The sequence below is a fragment of the Pseudophryne corroboree genome, chromosome 7, assembly GCF_028390025.1.
Source record: "Pseudophryne corroboree isolate aPseCor3 chromosome 7, aPseCor3.hap2, whole genome shotgun sequence".
NCBI lineage: Eukaryota > Metazoa > Chordata > Amphibia > Anura > Myobatrachidae > Pseudophryne > Pseudophryne corroboree.
Genome location: NC_086450.1, coordinates 437,569,699 through 437,595,177, shown reverse-complemented (window position 1 = coordinate 437,595,177; position 25,479 = coordinate 437,569,699). Strand labels below are relative to the sequence as shown.

At 43.1% G+C, this 25,479-nt stretch overlaps 1 protein-coding gene across 4 annotated transcripts in view; it reads left to right on the top strand.

Moving 5' to 3' along the window:
- PKD1 (polycystin 1, transient receptor potential channel interacting) overlaps nucleotides 1–25,479 on the top strand; it is a 189,039-nt gene that overhangs the window by 107,488 nt on the left and 56,072 nt on the right. For all 4 annotated transcript variants that reach the window (XR_010182127.1, XM_063934899.1, XM_063934898.1 and 1 more), the window contains 10 exons: nucleotides 3,050–3,230; nucleotides 8,257–8,471; nucleotides 8,658–8,773; nucleotides 9,763–9,889; nucleotides 11,390–11,631; nucleotides 11,932–12,708; nucleotides 18,174–18,305; nucleotides 18,503–18,678; nucleotides 18,771–18,904; nucleotides 21,325–24,935. Coding sequence is in view for 3 of the 4 variants with exons in the window: in XM_063934899.1 (XP_063790969.1) it covers nucleotides 3,050–3,230; nucleotides 8,257–8,471; nucleotides 8,658–8,773; nucleotides 9,763–9,889; nucleotides 11,390–11,631; nucleotides 11,932–12,708; nucleotides 18,174–18,305; nucleotides 18,503–18,678; nucleotides 18,771–18,904; nucleotides 21,325–24,935 (5,711 nt within the window). In the remaining variant the exon portion in view is untranslated. The remainder of the gene's footprint in view (nucleotides 1–3,049; nucleotides 3,231–8,256; nucleotides 8,472–8,657; nucleotides 8,774–9,762; nucleotides 9,890–11,389; nucleotides 11,632–11,931; nucleotides 12,709–18,173; nucleotides 18,306–18,502; nucleotides 18,679–18,770; nucleotides 18,905–21,324; nucleotides 24,936–25,479) is intronic.

Below are 25,479 nucleotides of genomic sequence, written 5' to 3'. Positions count from 1 at the left end.
AAAGCAGCCAGTATTTACCCTGCACAGAAACAAAATAACCCACCCAAATCTAACTCTCTCTGCACATGTTATATCTGCCTCCCCTGCAGTGCACATGGTTTTGCCCAATTGCTAACAAACTTGCTGCTGAGATCAACTCAGAATTACCCCCATAGCGCGGAGGTACTGGGTCATTATCTTGCTGTAGGAAGCACCTGTGGCTGGTGTATGCTGTAGTAGCCCTTTTTGGTTCAGGGTGCCAGTTATGAAGCCCACAATGTTTTTAATAATAAAACAGCCAGTGCTTAGTAAAGTAACCAAACAACACAGAGGAATCATCCTTACGCTTCCCCGACGTCATACATAAACCCTGTGTAATGAGCTAAAGATTTCACATTTTGATTCATCGGCTCATAAGACCTCCTTCCAGCCTTCAGTAGCCCACTGACTGCCGCCTGGCAACCACACTGGCTTCAGTAGCCCACTGTCGGTGCTTTAAAGCCCAGGCAGCCTCTATATCATTGCTGTAGAACAGTTATTACTCCATTACTTGTTCTCTGAAAAAGACATTATTTTTAGAACTCTGAGACTTACATTATTTTTCAGTTTTAGCTAACCTAGAATTTTTTTTTTCTTTTAATCTTCTAGCAGTTACCACTGATATTTGCCCCATTTCAGGTTATTTGCTGGACTTGAATTTCTTAAGCTTCAATATAAACTGGAAATACGGGACTGTCCTAAACATTTTCCACGGTAGCGTAGGTTATATTTACAAGAATTGTCTAGACCGGTCTAGTCTATACATTTAACCTTTTAAATGTAAAATCCATCAAATAGTATCTTTTTCTTCAATTCTTTATTTTGAGAGCTCACGGATGTACACATATAACTAGTACAGCAAGTAATATGGCTGAGCCATTGTTGTAGGTAGAATGAATACAGTGGAAAACAATATGTACAGGTTGGTTAATAAATGATTATTCTTGCTAACTATGGCATGCTGTTGTGAATGCAACCTGAGGAACACTTATCTAACACTTGTGCAATTGGGATAAGAATATTGATTGTTGTGTGCTTTAGCGTATACACAGACTGTTTTGATGTATACAGAATCATAAAGTGGAAAATTCGCTATAACCGGTAAGTGGTCAGAGATGCCTTCTTGGCTCCACTGTGTTTGAATAGCCTAGGTTTGCATAGTTGGCAGTGGTTGTTATATTTGCTACACGTCCTCCTTGTGTATTATATTAGATCATTAAATGCCACCGATAATCTACATATGGATTCTTACAGACTTTCTGAAGAAAAGGTTAAAATTGCAAAGCTTAGCATGTCAGTTATTTTTTCCAGACTAGCTTTACATTGCTGAAATTCCCCTCTGCGTGAATGCATTAGTCTATACAATTCATGTCTGTTAAGACAATTGGACAGATTGCATGTAGGCTTGATTAATATAATTATAAATAATTGAATTTCAGGTACAGTTCTCTCTTTAATAATATTAACCTTCACTTACCTTGGAGAACTATATATTCTCTGAGCACAGAAGCATATTGAAATTTTTGCATAGTTGGCAGTGGTTGTTATATTTGCTACACGTCCTCCTTGTGTATTATATTAGATCATTAAATGCCACCGATAATCTACATATGGATTCTTACAGACTTTCTGAAGAAAAGGTTAAAATTGCAAAGCTTAGCATGTCAGTTATTTTTTCCAGACTAGCTTTACATTGCTGAAATTCCCCTCTGCGTGAATGCATTAGTCTATACAATTCATGTCTGTTAAGACAATTGGACAGATTGCATGTAGGCTTGATTAATATAATTATAAATAATTGAATTTCAGGTACAGTTCTCTCTTTAATAATATTAACCTTCACTTACCTTGGAGAACTATATATTCTCTGAGCACAGAAGCATATTGAAATTTTATAATTCCTTACTATGTTACCTTCCTTATAATCTCGGTTTTGGTCTGTGTTTTAAGATGGTCACATGAGTATTATTTGGTTTGGTAATACAGAGTTATTCAAAAGAGACTTACGCCCAAATATTTAATGATTTTAAATGCCTAATTTTTGATAATTATCTCCTGTCCCTAATTGATTAATTGTTTTACTCGGGTTGCACTCCCCCCCCCATTCCCTAGTGTGTATTTGCCATCTAACTGTTCCCAACTTGTACAACTTTGCGTTGCCTACAGACAGCTGTAGATGCTTCAGTATTCCCAACCTGTCTATCGGACACCTTTATTCGCCACTAAACCAGTGTGCGCTGAGAAAAATGGCGGTTTAACTGGAGAAATGTATAGGGAAAAATATATGGGTTTAGTATGAAATACCTACAATCAAAATCCTGATGGTCAAAATCCTGACAACAATTGACCGACGGTCAAAATACCGACATTTAAATTGTGAAAAAGTCGACACAAGTTTTTCATTTTGTTTTTGGTGTATGTTGACACGGACACCGTATAAGTGTACCGCGTCCCCTCGCTTGGCTTGCTGTGTTCGCCATGCTTCGGGCACGGTGCCTCGCTGCACTTGGCGCACTATTATATTCCCCCTCCATGTCCACTGGGATGGTAAAGTATGAACAAGTTGGTTTCGATTAAAAATCATGTCGACAATTTAAATATCAGTATTTTGACCTTGTCTGTACTTTAAATGTCTGTATTTTGACCGTCGGTCAATGGTTGTCGGGATTTTGATTGTAGGTAAATTGACTGCACCCCAAATATGTAATTGAAATGGCACAAATTGGCTACAGATCGGTTGTGTATTAATACATGATATTTTTGCAAGGTTTCTTTTTTTATGTATTACATTTTTGTAACATTAGTGTGTCATGGAAGAATTAATGTGTAGCATCCGTGTCGGTGGATGTGTCACACCACCACAAAGGTGGGGAAAACCGCTGGTCTAGCTGATCAGTGAGGCTTCAGGCAGCAGAGCAAGGCATGATGAGACATGTAGTTCTTTGAGTAAGAGCATTGAAAGCAGTTTGAACTTTGACTGAATATTGTGCTGTTTCCTATTGGCTGAGCCACTCCCTGTGTCATCCCACAGTTTCCCCCGTGTGCCCGGTTGGATGTGTGGTATACCCCCCTAATAATCACTGTTACCAGCTGGTATCCCAGAAAGCTGCCTGGTTCGAGGCTCAGAGGACATGCCAAGATCTTGGAAATGGGGACATGGCGATTGTGAGCAGCTACGAATTGCAGAAGTTTCTGGAGACTCGCGTCACCAGGTACTGTGACCTGAAGGCGCCATAATACATATATGTGTACATGAACATAGTCCCAAGGGAATTAATTGCGTTGAGAGGTTTTAGGAAGCTGCAAGGGGCAAGAACCGCTGCTGGCAATTTTGTCAGAAGCTCCGATTCATCGGGCATATTGGATAAGTTCAATTTAGTATTTATAAATCATTACTAAACAACCCTGCAGCTCAGTCCCAGCCCACTTCAGGGAGAATGCCAGCTTTTGGGGGTTGGGTAGGTCTTGCCCTAATTGAGGCATCTCCTGGACATTCGGTAAGAGGGGGGGCTACCTGAAGGGGTATTCACTTTGACATTACTTAAAATTGTGGTCTTTAAATGCTCAACTGTGACATTATTGAATATAGTGCTTCATTTTTCTCTAACGTCCTATCTGGGGGACACTGGTAGACAGTAGGGTTTAGAGGGCACTGTTCCAGGAGCAGGCTAAGTGAAAACTTAAACTTGTTTGTTTGCTGACTCCCTCCCCTCTACATCCCATTGTGCAAAGCACCATAGTTGTTTTTTTTATGTTCAAGGAATAGGCACCATTTTTTTGGGGGGCTGTAAGTCTGTTTTACTTTTTCTTATTTTGTAGTAGGAGATGAAAATTACTTATTTTCCAGTAAAGCCCATGAAACCAAGAGGACAGTGGTTTCTGTTCTTTCATGTTTCAAAGAAGACATTACGACCTCCACCAAGGAGTTACTCCCCTAGTTCTTGTGGATACTATTAGAGAGGTATGTAGTCCAGACAGGGCAGATGTCCCGTGCCCAAGATTGTTGAAGAGCAGTTGCATGATGGCGCATCTCCCCACGTGTACCAGTCTGTGGTCGGGGACCATTCCCTGTGCTTCCACAACCAGTGTATAGCCACTTCACTACCTCAGATCGGTGGGCTAGAGACAAAGATGAACATATCATAGCTTTTTGGCCCTACAATGTTTTTTGTTTTGTCTTCTTCACAACGCTGCTTTCAGTGGATGAAGCAATACATTTTGCAATTCTAGGTTCAACTTAATGTACTACTGCGGATGATGGTTCCAGTGGACTTGCCTATTTAATCTATCTTGAACTCAAGAATCTCAACTTACATCTGAGTGTTGCCAAGTTCAAGATGGAGTCACTTTGTACGATCATCATTTCTTTGGAGCAGAGCAAGTTTTTTGTCTCCATGAATATTATACATGTGTACATGCATATTTCAATATAGAAGAGGCATATTCTCTGAAATGGAAAAAGCATACATCAGCCATACATCTTTGTGAAGTGCACAATAGATCCACAATCAGATCTGGTGGAAGTACCACTGATTCCAGTGTTCCATCTTGAGCTAAGCAAGGCCAAATATGAAAGAGTTCCACCCATTTTATCGGCCAAAAATTGACCAAAACAGTTGAGGTGCGCTGACATCCTCAGCATGGCAATGGAATCTCCTTTGCCAGCTGCCCATCCAAGCAGATATCTTCAGTCTGGCCTGTTTTTCATCAGAATTTAGCTCACTTGGCTTTGACGGCATGGCTTTTAAAGCCCCAGTCCTTCAAGCTAGGCGTTTCTCTAATCACGTAGTTCAGACCAAGCTAAGAGCCCAGAAACCAGTATTACCACTGCTTGGAAGCTTAACATCTCCTGGTGTGAAAGGAAGCAGTCCCACATACCTTCCTTCAAATTAGCTCCTCTGCTGTCATTCTTGCAGGATGATTTGGACAGTGAGTTGCACCTTTCCTTACTGATTGTACAAGTTTTATGCCTTTCCATGTTTCTCCACAATAATTTGCCTGGCATCCCTGAAGTTCATACTTATTCAGGGTGTGCTCCATACGCATCTACCTTATGTTTCCCCGTTTGTCCCTTGAGATCTCAATTTGGTCATTTCAGCACTACAGAAACCACATTTTGAACATCTATATATACAGTGGTACTGAATTCTTTGGCCTGAAAAGTTTCCTATTTGCTGGCCATTTCTTCTGCCAGGTGGATTTTTGGAGTTGGTGGCCCTTCTTGTAGGTCCTATTCTTAATTTCTCGTCAAGACAGGGCGGTCCTTTGTAGTAGACCTTCTACTTAACCAAAATTCTTTATATGGCTTTATCTCAACCAGGAGATTATAATTCCGGCTGTGGGCGATGATTTGGCTTCTGACTCTCTTGATCTTTGAAAAGTTGTCTGGACCCTGCGGATCTATGTCGATAGATCTGCTGCCTTCCGTAATTCTGATAGCCTCTTGTTGTTCTATAATGCACCGAAGCAGTTGGTGGCTGTGTTAATCATGACCACCATCCAGCAGGCATATGTTTCAGGAGTCCTGATTCCTGATCATCTGGTAGCCATTTCTGCCTGAATGGTAAGTGCCTCTTCGGTGGTGCAACAGTGTCTCTGTGGAGCATTTCTGCCAAGCAGCCACCATGTCATCTGTCCATACTTTCATGAAGTTCTTCTGCAATGTTTTTGTAGTCAGAGATGACAGTTTTTGGGCGTAAAGATTAGTACTCAGCCAAAGGTGAAAGTACTCTCCTTTTTGGAACGTCCCCATTGTTTACCAGTGTCCCCTAGATAGGATGTTAGAGAAAAGAGGATTTTTGAAACTTACCATTAGATCTGTTCCTCTTAAATCTTCTGGGGGACACTGTGTTCCCTCCCGCTCTGTGTTACACTCTGTTGTCTGTTTTCACCCCCTCTTGCTTGAGTATTGTTCTTGGGCAGTTTTTTGTTCCTGTCTCCTATGGGATCTTTTTCAGAGTTGAAACTAAGGTGCTTTGCACCATCATATGTAGTGGAGGAGGTGACAGGCCACAAACAAAAAGTTAAAATTTTGCATTTGCGTCTGCTCATGTAGCCGCTTCATATACACCCCACTGTCTACCAGTGCCCCCCAGATTAATTTAGATGGATTTAATGGCGGACACTAAAGGTCCTCTTTTCTATATTATTTCTGGATACATCAGTTGGAGGGAGTGTCACTGAGCAAATATGTTCTTGACTAATATTATAAATGTATGACTGAAAAGCACAGACATCAGTTAGAAAGCTAAAGCAATCTATGTAGCAAAAATTGCAAGAGGTACATAGAGGGTCGGGAAAAAGAACAAAACAAAATGTAATTACTGCCATTATATAACAGAGTCATTTTTAGGAAACTGGGCTGGGGGTTCCGTGAGCAAACGAATCCTATGCCCAGGGTGTTTTGTACATTATTTGCTCCGTCTCTGGAGCAGAAGGGGAGATCAATGTGTCATTTCCTCCCAAGCAGGCAGCCAGCTCCTGGCACGGGCTCCTGTATATACATATCCCTACAGCAGCTGTGTGTAATCCTCCCCCATCTCCTCTCAGGGGCCCTGACAGCAGCTTGTTTCAGCCGGTCTGTCCTTGGCAGCATAGAATGCTGGGAGAGGAGACGCATATGCAGACTGGAGTTGTGGACATACCCTAAAAAGTGCTGGGAGAGCTGTACTCCTCGTTCCCATTAGCACAAGCAGATGTGGAGCAAATGGAACTGCGCTCTCTGCTTAGAGAGCCATTCGCTGCGAACTCGCTTATTATTATAGGGATTTCTTCTGTAAATACGCTAGTTATAGGCATTTATCCTGAAAAGACGCTGGCTATAGGCATTTATCCTTCAAATACGCTGGTTATAGGCATTTATCCTGCAAATACGCTAGTTATAGGAATTTATCCTGCAAATACGCCGGTTATAGGCATCTATCCTGCAAATACGCCGGTTATAGGCATTTATCCTGCAAATACGCTAGTTATAGGAATTTATCCTGCAAATACGCTGGCTATAGGCATTTATCCTGCATATACGCTAGTTATAGGCATTTATCCTGCATATATGCTAGTTATAGGCATTTATCCTGCAAATACGCCGGTTATAGGCATTTATCCTGCAAATACGCCGGTTATAGGCATTTATCCTGCAAATACGCCGGTTATAGGCATTTATCCTGCAAATACGCCGGTTATAGGCATTTATCCTGCAAATACGCCAGTTATAGGCATGTATCCTGCAAATACGCGAGTTATAGACATTTATCCTGCGATTACACCTGTTATAGGCATTTATCCTGCAAATACGCTAGTTATAGGTGTATCCTCTATAGTCTATACAGAAACTCAATATAATGTACATTTGTAGTAAATAAATCTATACATTTATTAGGATTTTTTTTTTAGAGGGGGGTGGACGACGAAAACTTCTGTTTCATTGGGAAAACAACAAAAAAAATATGAAAGACTGGTGCTTATATAACAATATGTACAGAACATTTCTGAAAGCCTTACTATAATCTATCACCTGATTACTTGTATTACTTGATCTTAAGGGAACCTCCACTTAGGGGTGTATTCAATTCATGTCGGATCTTCTTAGACGGAGAGGATTCGACAGTTCATTATTCAATGCTAGCCGGAAACGGCCAGCATTCCAACATTGCAGATTCGACTTGTTAACAAGTCGAATCTGCATTACCCTTAAACTGTCGGAAACAGCCGCACTTCCGACAGAAACACTCCTGATACCCGGGATTGAAAAAAAGGTGCAGGATTGGCTTCCCCTGCAGCCTAAGCCTAACCCTCCCCCTGCAGCCTAAGCCTAACCCTGCATCAGCATCCTGGTAGCTGTCAGGATTCCCGAGCCGGAATTCTGATCATCGGGATCCTGTACTCCAGGATATCAACTACATCCCTGGCACAGCATAACATCAGTGCATACATAAGTACCGTCACAGAGAGGGAGGGACAGATACCAGGAACCAGCAGCGATCTGTAGCTAACAGGAGCATACTGCGGGAAGTTGTGGATGGGACTCTTCTGAATACTCTGTGATCCTGTATCCAATGTATAGGCAAGTAGCCCCAGGAAATGGTTCATTCGTACCCTTCATATAGATATAATTGCTGCTCTGTATAAGATTATCTTAGTCATCCTGAGAGCCCGCTTCTGCAAACACTCATAAGACCTATATACTGCGTATGTTTCTGCTAGTTGGGATTGATCCTGGCTTCCCCTTGTTCCTCATAGCGGTCTGGAGGTGTGGATCGGCTTCAACGACACCAGGAGCGCGGAGTCTCTCCCCGCGGGGAAGCGCTTTGACCTGGAAAGCTGCCAAAACTGGCTCCCGGGGCAGCCCGAGCCATCTCAGGAGGACCGCTGTGTGAAAATGGGGCCCAATGGGGTTTGTAACACAGACCTGTGCAGCGCGAAGCACAGCTATGTGTGCGAATATAAGCCGCAAGGTAAGCGCCACTCACAGCCTTCCAAGCGTCATTCAGCCCTATTGATGCAATACATAACGGGCAATGTGTTAGCAAGTATCACATTTGTAAACAATTATCAAATGCATTTCAGACTTTTACTGTTCATTTTACAATGTATTTACTTTCTGATTCCCCTTAGTCTGTAATAGTGTTGTATTGTTCCAGCCCTTACTCTAAACGCAGAATACCTTGTGGCTGGATCTCTGGTTTTCGACACAAATTGGCATCTGCAAAACTTGACGAGAGTTGAAGAGGAGTTATTTCCTGACGGAGAGGTGGAGGTGTGTATAGGAGGTATAGGGAGATGCCTCGCAGCCTGGGAGGATTCATTTATAGAAAGTAAAGGCTAAAACTCACACAATCCGGGTTCTTACATATGGGGGCTTTGTTGCATCCTACTCATTTGAGCGGTATTACGCACCGTAATAAATTATAATCTGCAGGGAAATAGGTTTTATTGTGGAGATAATCCTGGACAGTTATCCTACACTGATGGACAGATCAACATTGGAGAATTGTGCTGTGTTCTAATGCCTTACCCCTTTATCTCCGTCCACTTTACCCCTCTACAAGGGCTTCGTAAATAGACCCCAATGGTCCAGATTTTGAAAAGCATTTAACCCACATTTTCGTACACATATAATCAGCGGAACACAAGTGGAGACTGTGTGTATGTGCCTCAACATGGAAAAAAGTCTACCTAGTTTATTTATCATTTCTAGTTTTGGTGGCCCTATAATGGCTGAGAGGTCAGGAAGACTGAATTGCTGGAGACTTTAACCATTAGGTGTTGCAATGTTATATATAGGGGAGAACCCTTAGAGGATACCTTGTGATAGCCAGAGGTCAGTGCTAGTAGGGTAGTCATACAGAGCCAAAGATCATAATACAGGTAGACCATCTAAGATTAACAGGAGCTCTAGTTAGTAGACTTTGGTTCACAGAGTGATTTGCTACCAAGAAACTGCTTATATAGGCCTGAAGCTGCAGAAAAGAGAATCCAGTGATTACAGGTCATTGTCGGCAGCTAGTAGATAAGAGCCACCCAGACCCAATCCTGAGCAAATATAACTGCATAAATACAACTGCAGCAAATTTTAGCTGAGTCTTTGGCTCACTATGTATGTAGAGGCTGCACTGCTGCAACCCAAAGGTCGCAATTTAGCGGTTGATCGCAAAAACATCCTTATGCACGTAACTCTTGTATCATACTTTCTGTCTTTTCCCATTATTAAGTTATTATACTGTACCTCTTTTTATTTTGCATTAGGTGCTAATTTACCCTGGTTTCAGATTTAGAAAGGAAGTGTATTTATCCGCTCTAGAATTTGTCACTGTGGAGGTGCAGCAACCGGTCCAGATTAGGTTTCAGGTGTACGAACCAACCAGAGAGCAAGGTAAGAATCCGGAACTTCTCGTAAGAGTCTGTGGAACAGTCTATAGTAGGACCAAGAGGATATTCTTTACAGACATTCCAACTGTTTCCTGACTGATAACAGAGCAGAGTGGAGCATTGGCTGGAGATTAATGATGTTTGCTGTCAACATCAGGCAAAAAGGAAAAAAATAGGGACATTTTAGGTTGTGCACCTGGTTCATTTATCAGTTTGGCCATTCACCTGTGTGTGGGACAAAAAAAGCATCCGATTATCGAATGTCTGCGCTTGCGTATGCACCGCAATGCTCAGGTGCGACGCCAAACAGCGATAGGATGGTGCGAAAATTTTGATCCCAAGGTGATTGACAGGAAGCGGATGTTTGGGGGTGGTAACGGGCCATTTTCTGGGAGTGACAGGAAAAATGCAGGTGTGCCCAAGCGTTTTCAGGAAGGGTATGTGACGTCAGCTCCAGCCCCGATCAGCCTGTGTGTATCGCACTGTAGTAGTAGTAAGTCCTGGGCTACGCACACACTGCACACACTGGAAAAATCATTTGATGGTGAGTGCATTGCGAATGGATTTGCAGATGTCCGCTGTATGGTGAAGTTTTCGAACGGCGTACGCATGCATTCGCACACTTGCACGGGGCGGGTTTTCACTCTCTGTGGGTGGCGGCTGTCTGATCACAGACTGCTGGAAAAATGCACAGCAGCGATCAGGTCTGAGGGGGACATTTACTAAGCAGTGATAAAAGTTGAGAAGTGAGCCAGTGGAGAAGTTGCCCATGGCAACCAATCAGCATTAACGTAACAGCTGATTGGTTGACACGGGCAACTTCTCCACTGGCTCACTTCTCCACTTTTATCACTGCTTAGTAAATGTCCCCCTGAATTGGGCCCTACATGCGCTTGGATGTTTTAAGCAGGCTTCAATTATCTGCGGACATCGTCTGAAATTTTTTACTTTTTTTTAAATATTTTTTTTCAAGAAGATAATAATTGTCCATCTGCATTGTTTTACTGTCCACGGTGACATTGGACAGCTCACAATGTTTCTTTCTCCAGCAAAGTCTCCTCTCCCAGCTTTCGTATGTCATGCACCTGCTTTTGATGGCCAGAAGATAAAAACTTTGGCTTGCGTGCTTTTATTTTCCTGACTTTTAAATACGAGCAACTTTTATCCCGACTCAAAGTAGCTAGAGGTTTTGGAGAGTCGTCTAAAATATGTGGTTGCTATGAGGACGGCATATAAACATGAAAATAGTTCTCTGTTGTGTTTGGAATTGAGTTGATTATTTGCATGTTTCGTTTTTTTCTTAAAAATTCCAAAGGGAGAGACCATTGTTAGTTTGTGAGGTGTGCAAAAACTTGTAGCAATGTCAGAAGTGAGTTTTGTTTGTTAAAGTGGGCTTAAGGATCCAGAGTAGCCTCCTACCCCTTCTGTGTCTTACGTTCTGTATTGTACTCTTGCTTTTCCTTTTTGCAAGCACTTATTTATGAATGCTAATTTGTTTGTTCAGATTGTCCTGTTGGAAGTACAACATCTCCCCCTACCAGCCTTCCCCGGTGTGTAGAAGAAGAGATGGGCTCATCTAATTACACAAACAGCAGCTCACCGGTGGAAAGTGGGTGCCTCCCTTACAATGAGTCTACGGTCTCTGAGGCCTTACTACCAAGCCGGTTCAATAGCAGCCTCCCTAACTTCACCCTACTGAAGGACTATCACTTTAGAATCCCACCAGGAAACGCAACACAATTTTGGGTAATTATGTCTTCTTTGGTGTGTCCAAGATTTAAACTAGGGTTGCCAATCCTGGGATCGGTGGGATCCCGGACAAAAATTGTCCGGCTTCCAATCCCGGGGATTTCGGGATTGGCCACCACTTTAGTATTTTCTATGCCGGGCAGCGTTGAGCGTCCTCAGGAGGAATCACAGTTTTTTGGAAATTTATAGCTAATAAGCCAAGAAGGGGACCTTCAGCTTTGTAGGGCTATAAGGGAAATGACTGTACAGTCCGCACTGGATAGTCCTATATTCATTTGTGTATTTATTCTGTTTTAGACCTCTTTTAAGGATCTAAGAGTTCGGGTGCTCCCAGGTTTCCTCATTGTTGTCCAACACGATGCCCCACGTAAGAAGTTTCTACATTGCCACTCCTCCAAGTCCTTCCGATGTTTTCACCAGCCAAGTTGGTTGAACTGTATTCCTGGGCATCTCCTTGGTCGAGCAATGGACAACAACACAGCTGAAAACTGGTCCTGCCAGGAAGGATGGGACGAGGGAACATCTTGCCCCATCAGAGTCATTGGCACCACGGAAGAAATTGCTCCTATTTTCAGCCGTCAGCCAAACCCGGGTCTGCGCCATCCTGGGACCTACACAGTCACGGCAAACTTCAGCAACCAGATATTTGAAGCTACTCTGTCTTGTAACTTCTCTGTGGTGTCACCAATTTCCAACTTGAGTGTCATCCACCCCGTACCACAAGATAAGATGCATTACATTCCTAGCAATCACACTGTGCTGCTCCTCAGGATCCTCTCCGGCTCCAATGCCACAGCCTCTTGGCTAGGCAGCAACCAGAGCTGGGCCTTTGAGCGTACGTGCCCTCCATCGATCGCTGCACTGAGCAAAGAGTGCGCTGCGGGGAATGAAGACGTTTCTTACGCAGCGATCCATCTGAGCGGGCTTGGTAAAGGAGTCGTGGAAATTCTAATAACCGCAGAAAATGCAGTGAGCTCGCAGAACATAACGATTCTGGTCAAAGTGGAGGAACCCATCAGAGGATTGAGCATCAATCCTTACCCTCAGGAAAGAGTGCTGGTGAACACTCGCGTGGTAAGATGTGGTTTTATATAGCAGTTCGACGGTTGCTATGTAGCGATTAGACGGTGGCAAGTTATTGTAACTTCTCAGAAAGGAATTTGGGTTCTTAGGGGAAGATGTATCAAATATTCTAAGAATGATCAGGGAAAATTGACCAGATCACCCAATCAGGATCCAGCTATAATTTTTTTAGCACATTCTACAAAATGATAGATGCAATCTGATTGTTTGCTATGGGCAACTGTTAACAACAGTCCTTTTTAGAAGGTGTGATACAACACCCCTTAGGAAGTTACAGTAACAATTGCTGTACAGACTAAAGGGTGGTACACACTAGAGGAGATGTGTGTGGAGCGATCTATCACAGACCGCTCAGCACACAGCGCGATGCTTGCTGAGCGAGGGGGGGGCGCTCACTTCACACAGTGCTGAAGTGAGCGACCCGCTAGATTGAGGCTAGCACCGGCGATAGCCCCGCACATCGCTATCGCTGGGGGGCATACACACGAGAGAGCCGTGTTTAATTTCTAAGCAATCTAGTCAGATTTCTTAGATATTAAGCAGGGATCTCTCCGTGTGTCGTCGTCTCACCCCCGTTAGGCCCAGATTTATCAAGCCTTGTTGAGTGATAAATTGCACGGTGATAAAGGGGCAGATGTATTAAGCCTGGAGAAGTGATAAAGCAGTGATAAGTGCAAGGTGATAACGCACCAGCCAATCAGCTCCTAGTTGTCAGTTTACATATTGAAGCTGATTGGCTGGTGCATTATCACCTTGCACTTTATCACTGCTTTATCACTTCTCCAGGCTTAAATCATCTGCCCCAAAGTGCCAAGCAATCAGCTCCTAACTGTCATTTTTCAAACACCGCCTGTAACATGGCAGTTAGGAGCTGATTGGCTGGTACAATATCACTGTGCAATTAATCGCTCTCCAAGGCTTGATAAATCTGGACCATTAATTAACTGTCCAGTTACTGTATTCATTCTAACACATATAAACATCTTTAGTTCAGGGAATGTTTGTATAGCAGTAATTATAGCCAGAGGCTGGATTGGTAAATATATATGTGTATGATGGTAAATGGCTTTAATGTGCAGGCAGAAGGTACAGTATAGTAGAGCACTTTGCTATATTATAGCAAATTGTGCAAAACCGCAGTCAGTTCCCCGCTGCCAAGCCGCCTGTGCAATATTTTCCTGTCTCCCTTCCTATCCGGTTTCTCAGAGCGGTCTCTACATGTGGTGGCCTTATGTTAGAATCCCCCTCCCGGAATTGCAATTACAGTAAAATTAATTTGGTTCTGAGCGTGGAAGCAATAGCTCGTTTGGCTAAAATTTAAATTGATGGCGTGCAGAATTCAAGAATTGTAACGTGCAGGTAGATTAAGATGCTATCTCATATTTGCTTTTGTTTTCTGTATAGTTAATAATGTAGATCTAAGGGGTTAATTTACTGAAGCTTCTAAAACAGAGACTTTGTGATGTTACCCATAGCATCAGATGCTGCCTAGCATTTTCTAAAAGGGGTTGCTCCAAGGTAGGTAGCTCTTAGCTTAGACATATTGTAGTAAGGAGCCATTATCATGTGGCTCCTTGCTGGTTGATCTTAGACCCAGATTGGGGTAATGGAGGTGTGAGGTGTGGTGCCTCTGGACTGGCTGAGCTGGATGGCCTTAGTGTGGCATACCTTTACATTCTATTAACACTTTTCACTTATTAATTTTTTAACACTATTTCTCTATTTTAATTGCATTTCATTTTTGTATCACTTTCTGTATAGCTTCGGCTTCCTAAATACTAATTTATTAACACTATAGATTTTTCACTGGTATGCTACGCTGGGCTTTCTGGCTTATGCTGGTGTTTTGGGGTGCCACACCCTGCACCTAGATATAGCGCTAGGGACCCCAAATATACAGAGACGCCTTGATGCGGCTTTGGGGCTTATTCACACATTTGCGCAAATATGTGTAACGAAGATCTCTGAATTCTATTATCATGTGGAATTTATATCTGGTTACGGTTATCATTCAGGGTGCTGGGGGAAACAAATGCCTTATTTTCTAAAAGGCAACAGATAATTGATAGACTGCATCTGATTGGTTGCTACGGGCAACATCACCAATTCTTTGTTTTAGAAGCGTTAGTAAATTTACTCCTTAGGGGGGGTATGCAGTTAGCACTGTTTTTCTTTTCGCCTAGGCGGAAAAACTGAGCTCTTCCCTATTTTAAGGGCAAATGGGGATTCGCCCTATGCAATAGCAGGAACGGATTTTTTTCTAGGCGAAAAATACGGCAGGGGCGGAAAACACGTGGATTGGCGAATCCGTGGGTTTTCCGTTGAAAAAGCGGGCCATTTTCACTGATCTTGAGGCATTTTTGCCAATGCCTTAGCACTTTTAAAAAAAAAAGGTGAAAAGGCATTGGTGAAAAAACGGACGAAAACGGCCCGTAATTGAATACTTAATGGGGTGAATTTATTAGCTCAGAAATGATCGGAGCTAATTGCATACCCCCCTTAGGGTCTGTTCCCCAAATACATTTTGCTGCCTAGCTCACACAGTTGATTAGATACACTCCTCTAGTAGATGGTACCTAATAGGTGCCTGGTTCTGAAAAAAATAACCAACGTTTTCTAGTCAAAGGTGGACAAAGTAAGAAAGACAGATCCGGCCACAATCCACCTGATTCAGAGTAGGACGGACACAGGCAAAAATGCGTAAATTTGTGTCCGTGACACTCAGAATGAGCCCCTGTGTATTTTTTTTTTATTACCAGTTATGTATGTAATTGCGGGCCCTGATGTATGTAAGCTAGGGTTATTGTATGTCAAGGCAGGGAGGTTACGTAAAAGATTCAGAGATTACAGAACTGGCGTGATTTTGCAGAGTTTACCGCTACATTTAAAGCGGCAATCCGATACAAGGCTGATTCCTGCTATAAATATAGCTGCAAAGCTGCAGAAATCACGCTGGTTCAATCATCTCCAAACATATGACATAACACCCAGTTTGTTTGCATTGAATGTTGAACATGAATAACGGTCTCCCCTTACGGGGAAGCTAACCCCGGGCGATTTTCAGTCTCTTTGGATTCAACTTCAAGATTTGAATCGTTTAGAAAACATTGTGCAGTTTTGTTACGTTGCGCAATTAAACACCTGAGATTATTGTCTGTGAGATCTCATTACACAGGTCAGCGTGTCATTTGCTTTCAGTCCTTCATTGAGTGATTAATCATCCTATTACAGTGTGTTACATAAGTGATGGCGACGTGCACACTAGACTGCAATGAAGCCGTCCGTGCGTAAACTATTAAATACAACGTTGTTCTTGGGGAAAGGTGAAGGTGATGAGGGTAAACAAATCCTGTAAGAAGATGTCCACTTCCGGGTCACCCCTCTCATCACTCCCCCCTCATTTTGCACGTCTTCTCATTACCGGGTTCTGTGCTCCAGGCAGCACAGACCTCTCTGTTTTGAAGGAAGTGTGTATTGACAATGGCTCCTGTGCCAGAAAAAGTCAATACGGGGAGGTGTATCAAACCTTGGGAGACAGATAAAGTAACAACCCAAAGATATGCACAAATTTGCTATTTGCAACTGTATAGAGAGTTGCACGCAACTCAGAATCAGGCCCATAAAGTATACAATGTGTAACCAGCACTGCCATCATTGTTGTGTTTTACTTATAAACGCTGTTGACGACTGTGATCCCTTTCGCTATATAATAGTAAGCATAGACACTAACATGGTCATAAGAGGCCAATGCAAAACACAATTGTAGATGGAGTTACAACTATGGGGGTCATTCAGCCCGTATTTACTGCAAATGACCCCCACGGATGCATGCGCAGGTCCTGCCCGAATTTAGGCCCTCATTCCGAGTTGTTCGTTCGTTATTTTCCTTTGCATCGGTGCGATTTTCCGCTAACTGCGCATGCGCAATGTTCGCACTGCGGCTGCGCCAAGTAAATTTGCTACGAAGTTTGGTATTTTACTCACGGCATTACAAGGTTTTTTCTTCGTTCTGGTGATCGGAGTGTGATTGATAGGAAGTGGGTGTTTCTGGGCGGAAACTGACCGTTTTATGGGAGTGTGAAAAAACGCTGCCGTTTCTGGGAAAAACGCGGGAGTGGCTGGAGAAACGGGGGAGTGTCTGGGTGAACGCTGGGTGTGTTTGTGACGTCAAACCAGGAACGAAACTGACTGAACTGATCGCAGTGGCAGAGTAAGTCTCGAGCTACTCAGAAACTGCTAAGAAATGTCTATTCGCAATTTTGCGAATCTTTAATTTGCAATTCTGGTAAGCTAAGATTCACTCCCAGAGGGCGGCGGCTTAGCGTGTGCACTGTTGCGAAAAGCGGCTAGCGAGCGAACAACTCGGAATGAGGGCCTTAATGCGGGTGACCCGCAGTAATAGCAAATTCTGATAAAAAGCTGATGGACAGGCAGAGGCGTTCGCAGGGGTGGCAACGCTCCTTTTTCTAGGAGGAAACTGAGGGTTGCGGAGGCGGCGCTTAACCAACGGAGGTGTGGCGGCGCAAATGGGGGGGGCATGTCAGCAGCCAGGCTGCGCCGGCAGGAGGCATCCACAATTTCAGCACCCATGCTGTCATTGCGCCGCGATCGCAGTTTCAGCATGATCGCAGTGGGTGGGTGTGGGCTGCATGCTGGGCGGCCTTGCCCTGCAATGAGTGGCCCCCAGCATGCGATTCAGAGGATTGCAAATTCTGCTAAAAAGCTGAATTTGCAATCCTTAGTGAATAACACCCTATGGCAGCTAGTTTGAGAACATATAAACAATTCAAGGAGCATCCCAGAGACCATACAATACATAGAGCGTCTTAGTTATGGACATACAATGCAGAGAGCATCTTACTGACTGCTGTACAATATAGTGACGCCATACAATACAGAGAGCACGGTTCTTTTTTTTTTTTCTGCTTATGCACTTTGTAAGGCGCTACAATATTCTTGCGGCACCATAGAAACAAGGAATGATAATAATAATAATAATAATAATAATGTAGATACCATACGATACGATACAGAAAGACATCCTAGTACCTGTCATATATTACAGAGCTCATTGTGATGGTTGCCATACAATAGATAGAATCCTATATACTGCCATACAATACAGAGAGCATTTTAGTGACCGCTAAACAATCATGATCCTTACATAGGTGAAGTTTACTTGTTTGCAGGAACACAATGCTCTTTGCATGCTGTTTGTTTTACTCCATGGAGCCAAGCTGCATGTGTGTATTTCATTAATTTGCATATATTCCTGTACCAGAGTTGCCCATGACACCAAGATGATGATGACACCACCACATACAGCAATATATTGCCGCCGGTTTTCAGGCGTACAGAATGTGCGACGGCAGCCACGTGTCCTGCAACCTCTCGCGCGGGCCACCACCAGCTGCCTGTGGCCTGCTACCTCAGCGTAACTTGTGTTTCTCTTGCAGAATAATGTAGCCTCAGTGGAAGCCGGCTCAGATGTGGTATTTAAGTGGACTGTGGACGACCGCTCATCTTTTACCTACTACAACACAGTCTTCAACGTCATCTACCAAACTGCAGACATTTACAAGCTCACGGTATATAATTCCCATGTTGCAGCATTTGTTTTTATGCCATAACCTCATGTCTGTAACACTGGCCATCCTTTCCTCCCTACCAGCTCTGTTACTGATTTGTGTATATTTATGTATTAATTATTATACCGTTCATATTACTGCTTTTCCTCCTACCATCTGCGCTACACTTTATAACCAAGTTATGTTGTGCCCTGCAGCTCACCGCCTCAAACCACGTCAGCAACGCCTCCGTCAGCTACAATGTCACGGTAGAAAAGATGAACCCAATGCGTGGCCTGGAATTGTCTGGGGCCCCTAGCATTGTAACCCAGAATGCTTTGCTGGAGCTTTCCGCTAGTATACTCATTGACTCCGCAGTTGACGCCACGTTTCGGTAATTTTTACTCACATTTTATTTCCAACATGGAGCAGAGTTCCGTGCAGCATAATATAGATAACGAGACTTTCTAAAAATAAAAATTTCAGATGGATGTTTGGCGATGGCACGCAGCGTGATTACCTCTTTAAGCCTCCATACAACCAGTCGTTTTCCATTCCTGACCCACCTCTCCACATGGTGCTTATCGAGCACAATGTCACCCACGTCTACCAGGAATCAGGTTAGATGTCACATTTCACATTGATGTACCGTTTTTCTGCATGCAGAGATTTCCTGGTCTATGGGACTGCCTTGGGAAGTTTGCCTTTCGCCGCTAACGGACAGGTTCACCTAGCCTCACTGTGAGCACATTTTTGGTGATTGCGGAGGGAATACTTTGCCCTTTTTTTTTGGGGGGGGGGCACTGCTATGGGCTGCAAGCAACGATCAGCGCGGTTTTGCTGCCTTAATATCCCACAGAGTATTAATGTGTAAAGGTCAGACGGAACCTCACAGCTTGCTGATTCTGCTAAGTAGGTGGGCCTAGCAGTTCTTATCTGCCGTCCAGTCCTCTGTTTCTAGGACAGGTCCGATCCCAAAGAGCTGCACCATGCATCATTATGCTTTTATCTGTGACTATGAGGTCTATTTACTAAGCCTGGGAGAGATAAAGTACCAACCAACCAGCTCCTAATTGCAATTTTTCATGACAGCCTGTAACATGGCAGTTAGGAGCTGATTTGGCTGGTACTTTATCTCCTTCCACTTTATCTCTCTGCAAGGCTTAGTAAATAGACCCCTTTATACTAATTCCTTTGTGACCAAAGAAAAAACCCTACCCTAAATACCTAGTACACCAGGGGCGGCAGGAATTGTGTACTGGGTGGTCTTCTGTAAAAGCTGTGAAGCCTTTTGTAATCTTCCAGTACACGCCCAAAATAAGACATTAAGAATCCGTCAGATTCTTTTTGGATATTGCTGTCACAGTGACAGCCTACAGAGACAGCCGCAGCTTCAAATCGGCGCAGCTAGCCAATAAGAATCAGCCTGATTCTTATTGGCTGCTGTGACACGTCGATGTAGATTAGCACTTTGGCTGTCCCTGTAGTACGCTATATGCAAGCTAAAAAAGCTTAAGTGTTAAAAGTGTTACATTAATAAGAAGTAGCAACTAAGTAATACAAGTGTTATATAGATGACAAGTAGTAATGTGTTAAAGTGTTAAATGAGTAAAAAATAGTTTCAATGATAATAAGTGTTACATTGAGTGTTACAATAATGATGCCCCGAAACAGCACAGCCACGCCAACCAAGGGGGCCCATCCACCAAAACCATTCCTAATACTGACATATTATATCAATTTATCCAGGACTTACCATTAATTGTGCCTATTCCAATATGTAGACTGTAAACGCTGAGACCCATACTAAATAAAAACACCCAAGGACAAGTGGGTATCCAGATGATAGGTCGACACCAAATGGTCGACATGCATATGGTCGGAAGGTCAACGGGTTCAAATGGTCGACATGACGATGGTCGACTCAATATACATATTTTGGGTTATTTATTTCAACTTTTTCATACTTTACCATCCATCTGGACTACAATTGGGAACAGTAACTTGTGCTGAGCGCATCGGTAATGGAGGGAGGCACCTTTCCCCGATGCATGGCTAGCGAAGCGGCACACTAATTGGGGTTCCATGTGCTGAGCTAAAATTTGACACCAAAAAACACGAAAAACTCATGTCGACCTTTTCATTTCCGTGTTGACTATTTGGTGTCGGCCTATTATACCATAACCGGACAAGTGAGAGGGGTGCTAGTCCAAGCTGATGGAGTCTCCACCTTCAAGTGTACACACATGTACACAATATAGAATATATGGGGCTGCTGGACTGCACACCCTAAATCTAATAAGAGGTGCTACCACGCTGAGGCTTCTAGTGCCACACTAGAAAAAATAAAAAATGCCTATGCACTCTCTATGCCCTAAGAACACCAATAATCAGAACAATTGCAATAATCTCTGTAATTTAGCATAGAGTTAAATTGAGGTTCTTAGCATAATTTTCTGTCATAGTTTTTTTTTATATATATATTTTTTAATAATCCCCCCTGTCCTTCCTCATTATACCTGTGTTCAAGCAGGTTTGTCAGTCCCACTTATATGTTAGGCTGGCCTGAGTAGGAATGGTCACTACTGATCTGGCCAGTATTATAAGCCTAATGAAAATTATTTTTTAATTTTATTTTTATACGTATTAATATAGTTGCTGTGTTATTGCTATCCCTTTGTTTGCATAGTGCCAATAGATTCTGCTGTGCTGTACAATCAGTGGCAATGATTTAAGAGTGTCGTGATTGACAGTACAGCAGCACAAGATGAAAGAGAAGCTTAGAGGTCCTTGGAAAGAGAAAAGTACTAACCAATCAGCTTCTGTCATTTTACAGGCTGTGCTAGAAAAATTACAGAAGCTGATTTCTTGGTATGTTATCTCTCTCCAATGTTTGATACATCACCTATGTCATTAGCTTTACATTATACATGCAATCTTATTATACTTTTAATACTATTGCAGATGTTTGGAAAACATGTTTCATATGTATATATGTCCTTTTGTTGTATTAATTTCTGAATTTTTATATTTTATGCAGGAGCATATACTATGACACTGGCAGTATTCAACAAGTATGAGAACATGTCTAAGATGGTCTCCCTGCAAGTTCAAAGCTTCTTGACCAACCTAACTATTGGAACTGATACTGAAATCTTGGTCAGCAGAAGGCCTGTCAGTTTCCAAGTGAGAGCTGAACCGTCTGCATTTGGCGTCATCTACTCTTGGGACTTGGGCGATGGCTCTTTCCAGCCTAATAGCAGTGAGCCAGCAGTCAATTACACCTATGACCGCAAAGGGACATATAATGTCAGTGTTCAAGCCATGAATTGCATCAATGAAATTTGGGCGTCGAAAACCATTCATGTCTACGAAGAGATTACTGGTTTGGCTGCGTCTTCAGATGAACCAACCGAGAGAGGTTTGCAGACGTTTATTAATGCTTCGGTGGAAACAGGAGACTATATCACCTGGTATTTTGACATGGGTGACGGCAATATCCGAGAGGTCAGTGAGCCGATGATCAACTACACGTATTGTAAAGATGGAAACTACACGGTCAATATCACCGCAAGCAATCCAGTGAACTCCTTATCAGAGATCTTACAGGTCCGAGTATACATCTTACAAGTTCTTAAAATAGAGCCCTCTACTTGTATTCTGGAAAATGCAAACGTCACTCTGACTGCATATGTTACAGGAGATTATGAAAACTATGTTTTTAACTGGACCTTTGGCAATGGTTCTTCAAGTGTCACCATTCATGGTGTCCCATCAGTGGAATATGACTTTTCGACCAGTGGCATATTCCCTCTTTCCCTCATCCTCTCCAGCCAAGTGAACAAAGCATACTACTACACCAATATTTGCATAGAACCAGAGATAGTCAATATTACTTTATTACCAGCTCAACAGAGTGTCAGCCTGGGCAACGAGAGTCACTTTCAAGCCATAGTCTTCCCTTCTTATCAGTATCGATACATATGGGATTTTGGGACTAACGGCTCTAAATATCACGGAGGGACAGAAGTGAGCTTTACCTACAAAGTTCCAGGTGTCTACCAAGTCTCTGTGTCGGTATTCAACAACGTGTCTTTCCACAATGGCAGCGCCTTTGTTGACATCCAAGAACCAATTGGAACAATCAAAATTGAACACAATGGTACAGCTGTTATTGAGCTAGATCAGACGTATGTATTCACAGCTGTAGGAAATGGGACGAAAGTCACGCATCATTGGGATTTCGGCGATGGCATTACTGATGAAGGACAGTCAGTCGCTCATGTATATACCACCACGGGAATGTTTACCATCCACCTAAATAGCTTTAATAACATTAGTAGCAGTAGAACACACATGAATGTCACTGTCAAGACCAGGATGCAAGGTCTGACCATGAATGCCACCAGGACAGTAGTTCCTTTAAATGGCTCAGTCACCTTTTTTGCCTTCCTCCAAGTTGGAGAGGCCGTCCGTTACTCATGGATCCTGTGCGATCGATGCTCACCTATATTTTGCAATTCCACAATTTCATATACTTTCCGCTCCATTGGTACGTTTAACGTGATTGTGACGGCTGAGAATGAGCTTGGTTCTTTGCAGGACAGTATTATTATTTATGTCTTGCAAGTGATCGAGGGGCTTCAGATTCAGCTTCTGACCGGTGAATTGGTCAACGATTGCTGTTACCCAACCAACAAAACTCTACCTCTGCAGGCCACCGTAAAGGACGGGACTAACATCTCGTACAGTTGGCTCATCATGAAGAATGACAGTGTTGTTCAGAGTGGCACTGGAAAGAACTATCAGTTTACCAGTCTGCAGCCGGAAACATACACCATTGTCTTAAAAGCTGTCAATATGTTGGGAAATGCGAGCGTCAGCAGAAGTGTAGTGTTTGTGGAGAAGATTGGAGAAGTCCAGCTGTTTGCATATCCTAACCCAGCTGCAGTTAATACCACGGTCAACATTAGTATGAGCTTGAGTAGTGGGTCTGGGGTGATGTACACTTGGTATCTGGAAAGTGTTGTTTGGTTTACTTATAATTCTTATATCCTCTATAATTTCCAAAGCCCTAATCCAAAGCAGGTGTTTGTGGTTGCCAACAACACCCTAGGTTTAGTCAACTCAACGATTTCCGTCTTTGTTCAACAACCTATTGAAGGGTTGTTTATTACAAGCCAACACCAGAAAGGAGATTATGTATCCACAGGAACTGACCTTGACCTCATAGGTAGTGTTCAACATGGCACAAATGTTTCTTGGACCTGGAACATTCCAGGTGGTGAAGGAAATTCGGCCGTTGCATTCTTTAATGAATCTGGATTCTACACCATCAGCCTCAATGCATCAAATGACGTGAGCTGGGAAATTGCCCACAAAAACATCACCGTGCAAGACAAAATACACGGTCTAAAGCTGCTGGTAAGCAAGATGGTGGTGGAACCTGGACAGATAGTCGTCTTTAACGTGAGTTTGCTAGCTGGTACTTCTGTAAGCTATGAGTTGACAATAAATGGAGACTTCTCTATTTCACTTAATGGCAGCTGTTACACTCATGAATTCACAAAGATTGGTGGCTACCCTGTAACAGTAGTAGCACACAACCAGGTGAGTGAAGAACGGGACACGGTGATGATCTCTGTGCTTGAAGCCATAAAGAATTTAGAAATTCTGAACTGCTGTGAGGCCGCCATACCAGCCAAGATCGAGAAGAGCTTCAGAGCGGAGGTCAGCAATGGCTCGCTGGTTGCTTACAACTGGCATTTTGATTTGCAGGGGCATGCCGCAATTAGTTTGGCGGGCAGAAATGTGACATACACCCCAGTGGCTGCTGGTATCTTGAAAATCCACTTGAGTGCATCGAATGCTTTGGGTAGTCTGAACATCTCAAAAGTTATACGAGTTCAAGATCGGATTGTTGGTGTTAGGTTGACACCGGTCAATACATTTGTCAACAGAAGTGTCACGTTTACTGCTCTTGTGCTCCCAAATCCTCTAGATGTTAGGTTTGAGTGGAAGTTCGGGGATAATACTCCTAGTTTGGTGACTTACAGTGCAGCTGCCAATCATACTTACCAAACAGTGGGGGACTTCTTAGTTAAGGTCAATGCCTCTAACCTGATCAGCTTTTGGATCACTGAAATGACTGTTACCACCCGGATCCTGGAATGTGAGGAACCAGAGGTGCAGCTGGAGCTACCTACTCAAGTGATTATGAGGAGATCCCAAAAGAATTATATTGAGGCTAAGATTGACCTACGCAAATGCATTAGCTATAAAACAGAACACCTGTGGAAGATCTATAGAGCTTCCAGCTGCCTCCACTATCACCAGTCAGACAAAGTTCATCTTCAAAGCGTCGATATGAGTAGGCCTCAGCTTGTGGTACCCAAACTAGTTCTTGATATTGGAGACTACTGCTTTGTGTTCTCAGTGTCCTTTGGCGACACACCCCTGTCTAGAAGCAGCTTTGCCAATGTTACCATGATGCCCAGCAGATTGGTGCCCATCATTGCTGGTGGATCCTATCGTGTTTGGTCTAGTAGTCGGGATTTAATATTGGATGGAAAAAAGTCTTATGATCCAAACCTAGAAGAAGATGAGCAGACTCCCCTGATATACAGATGGTCTTGTACAACATTTACAAAGGTGAGAAAGTTGCTTTTGTCAAGCGTAGACCAGTTATGTTCATAGTATGTCAGTGATATTGATGTTTTGCCATAACACTGTTCTCCATGGCAACCAATGGAATATAGACTAGAAATAATTAGTTATCACACAAATGTCCAATATTTACTTAAGTCAGGGGGAGAGAGAGAGAGAGTGCAGGGAGATAAAGTACCAGCCAATCCGCTGCTAACTGCCATGTTACAGGCTGCGTTTGAAAAAATGACAGGAGCTGATTGGCTGGTACTTTATCGCTTGACTTTATCTCTCTCCAAGGCATAGTATATAGACTCCAAAGTTCTACAGCTGGGTACACACTAGGACAAACGTGGTCCTCAAGGCATCCCACCGGTCCAAGTTTTAAGTATATCCATGCTTACAGGTGACTTAATTAGTACCTCAGTCAATTTGATTTAACCATCTGTGCTGAGCCAGGGATATACCTAAAACCTGGACCATTGGGGTGCCTTGAGGACCGCGTTTGAGAACCTCTCTCCTAGTGGGTCGCGTGCCGGGCCGTTCTGAC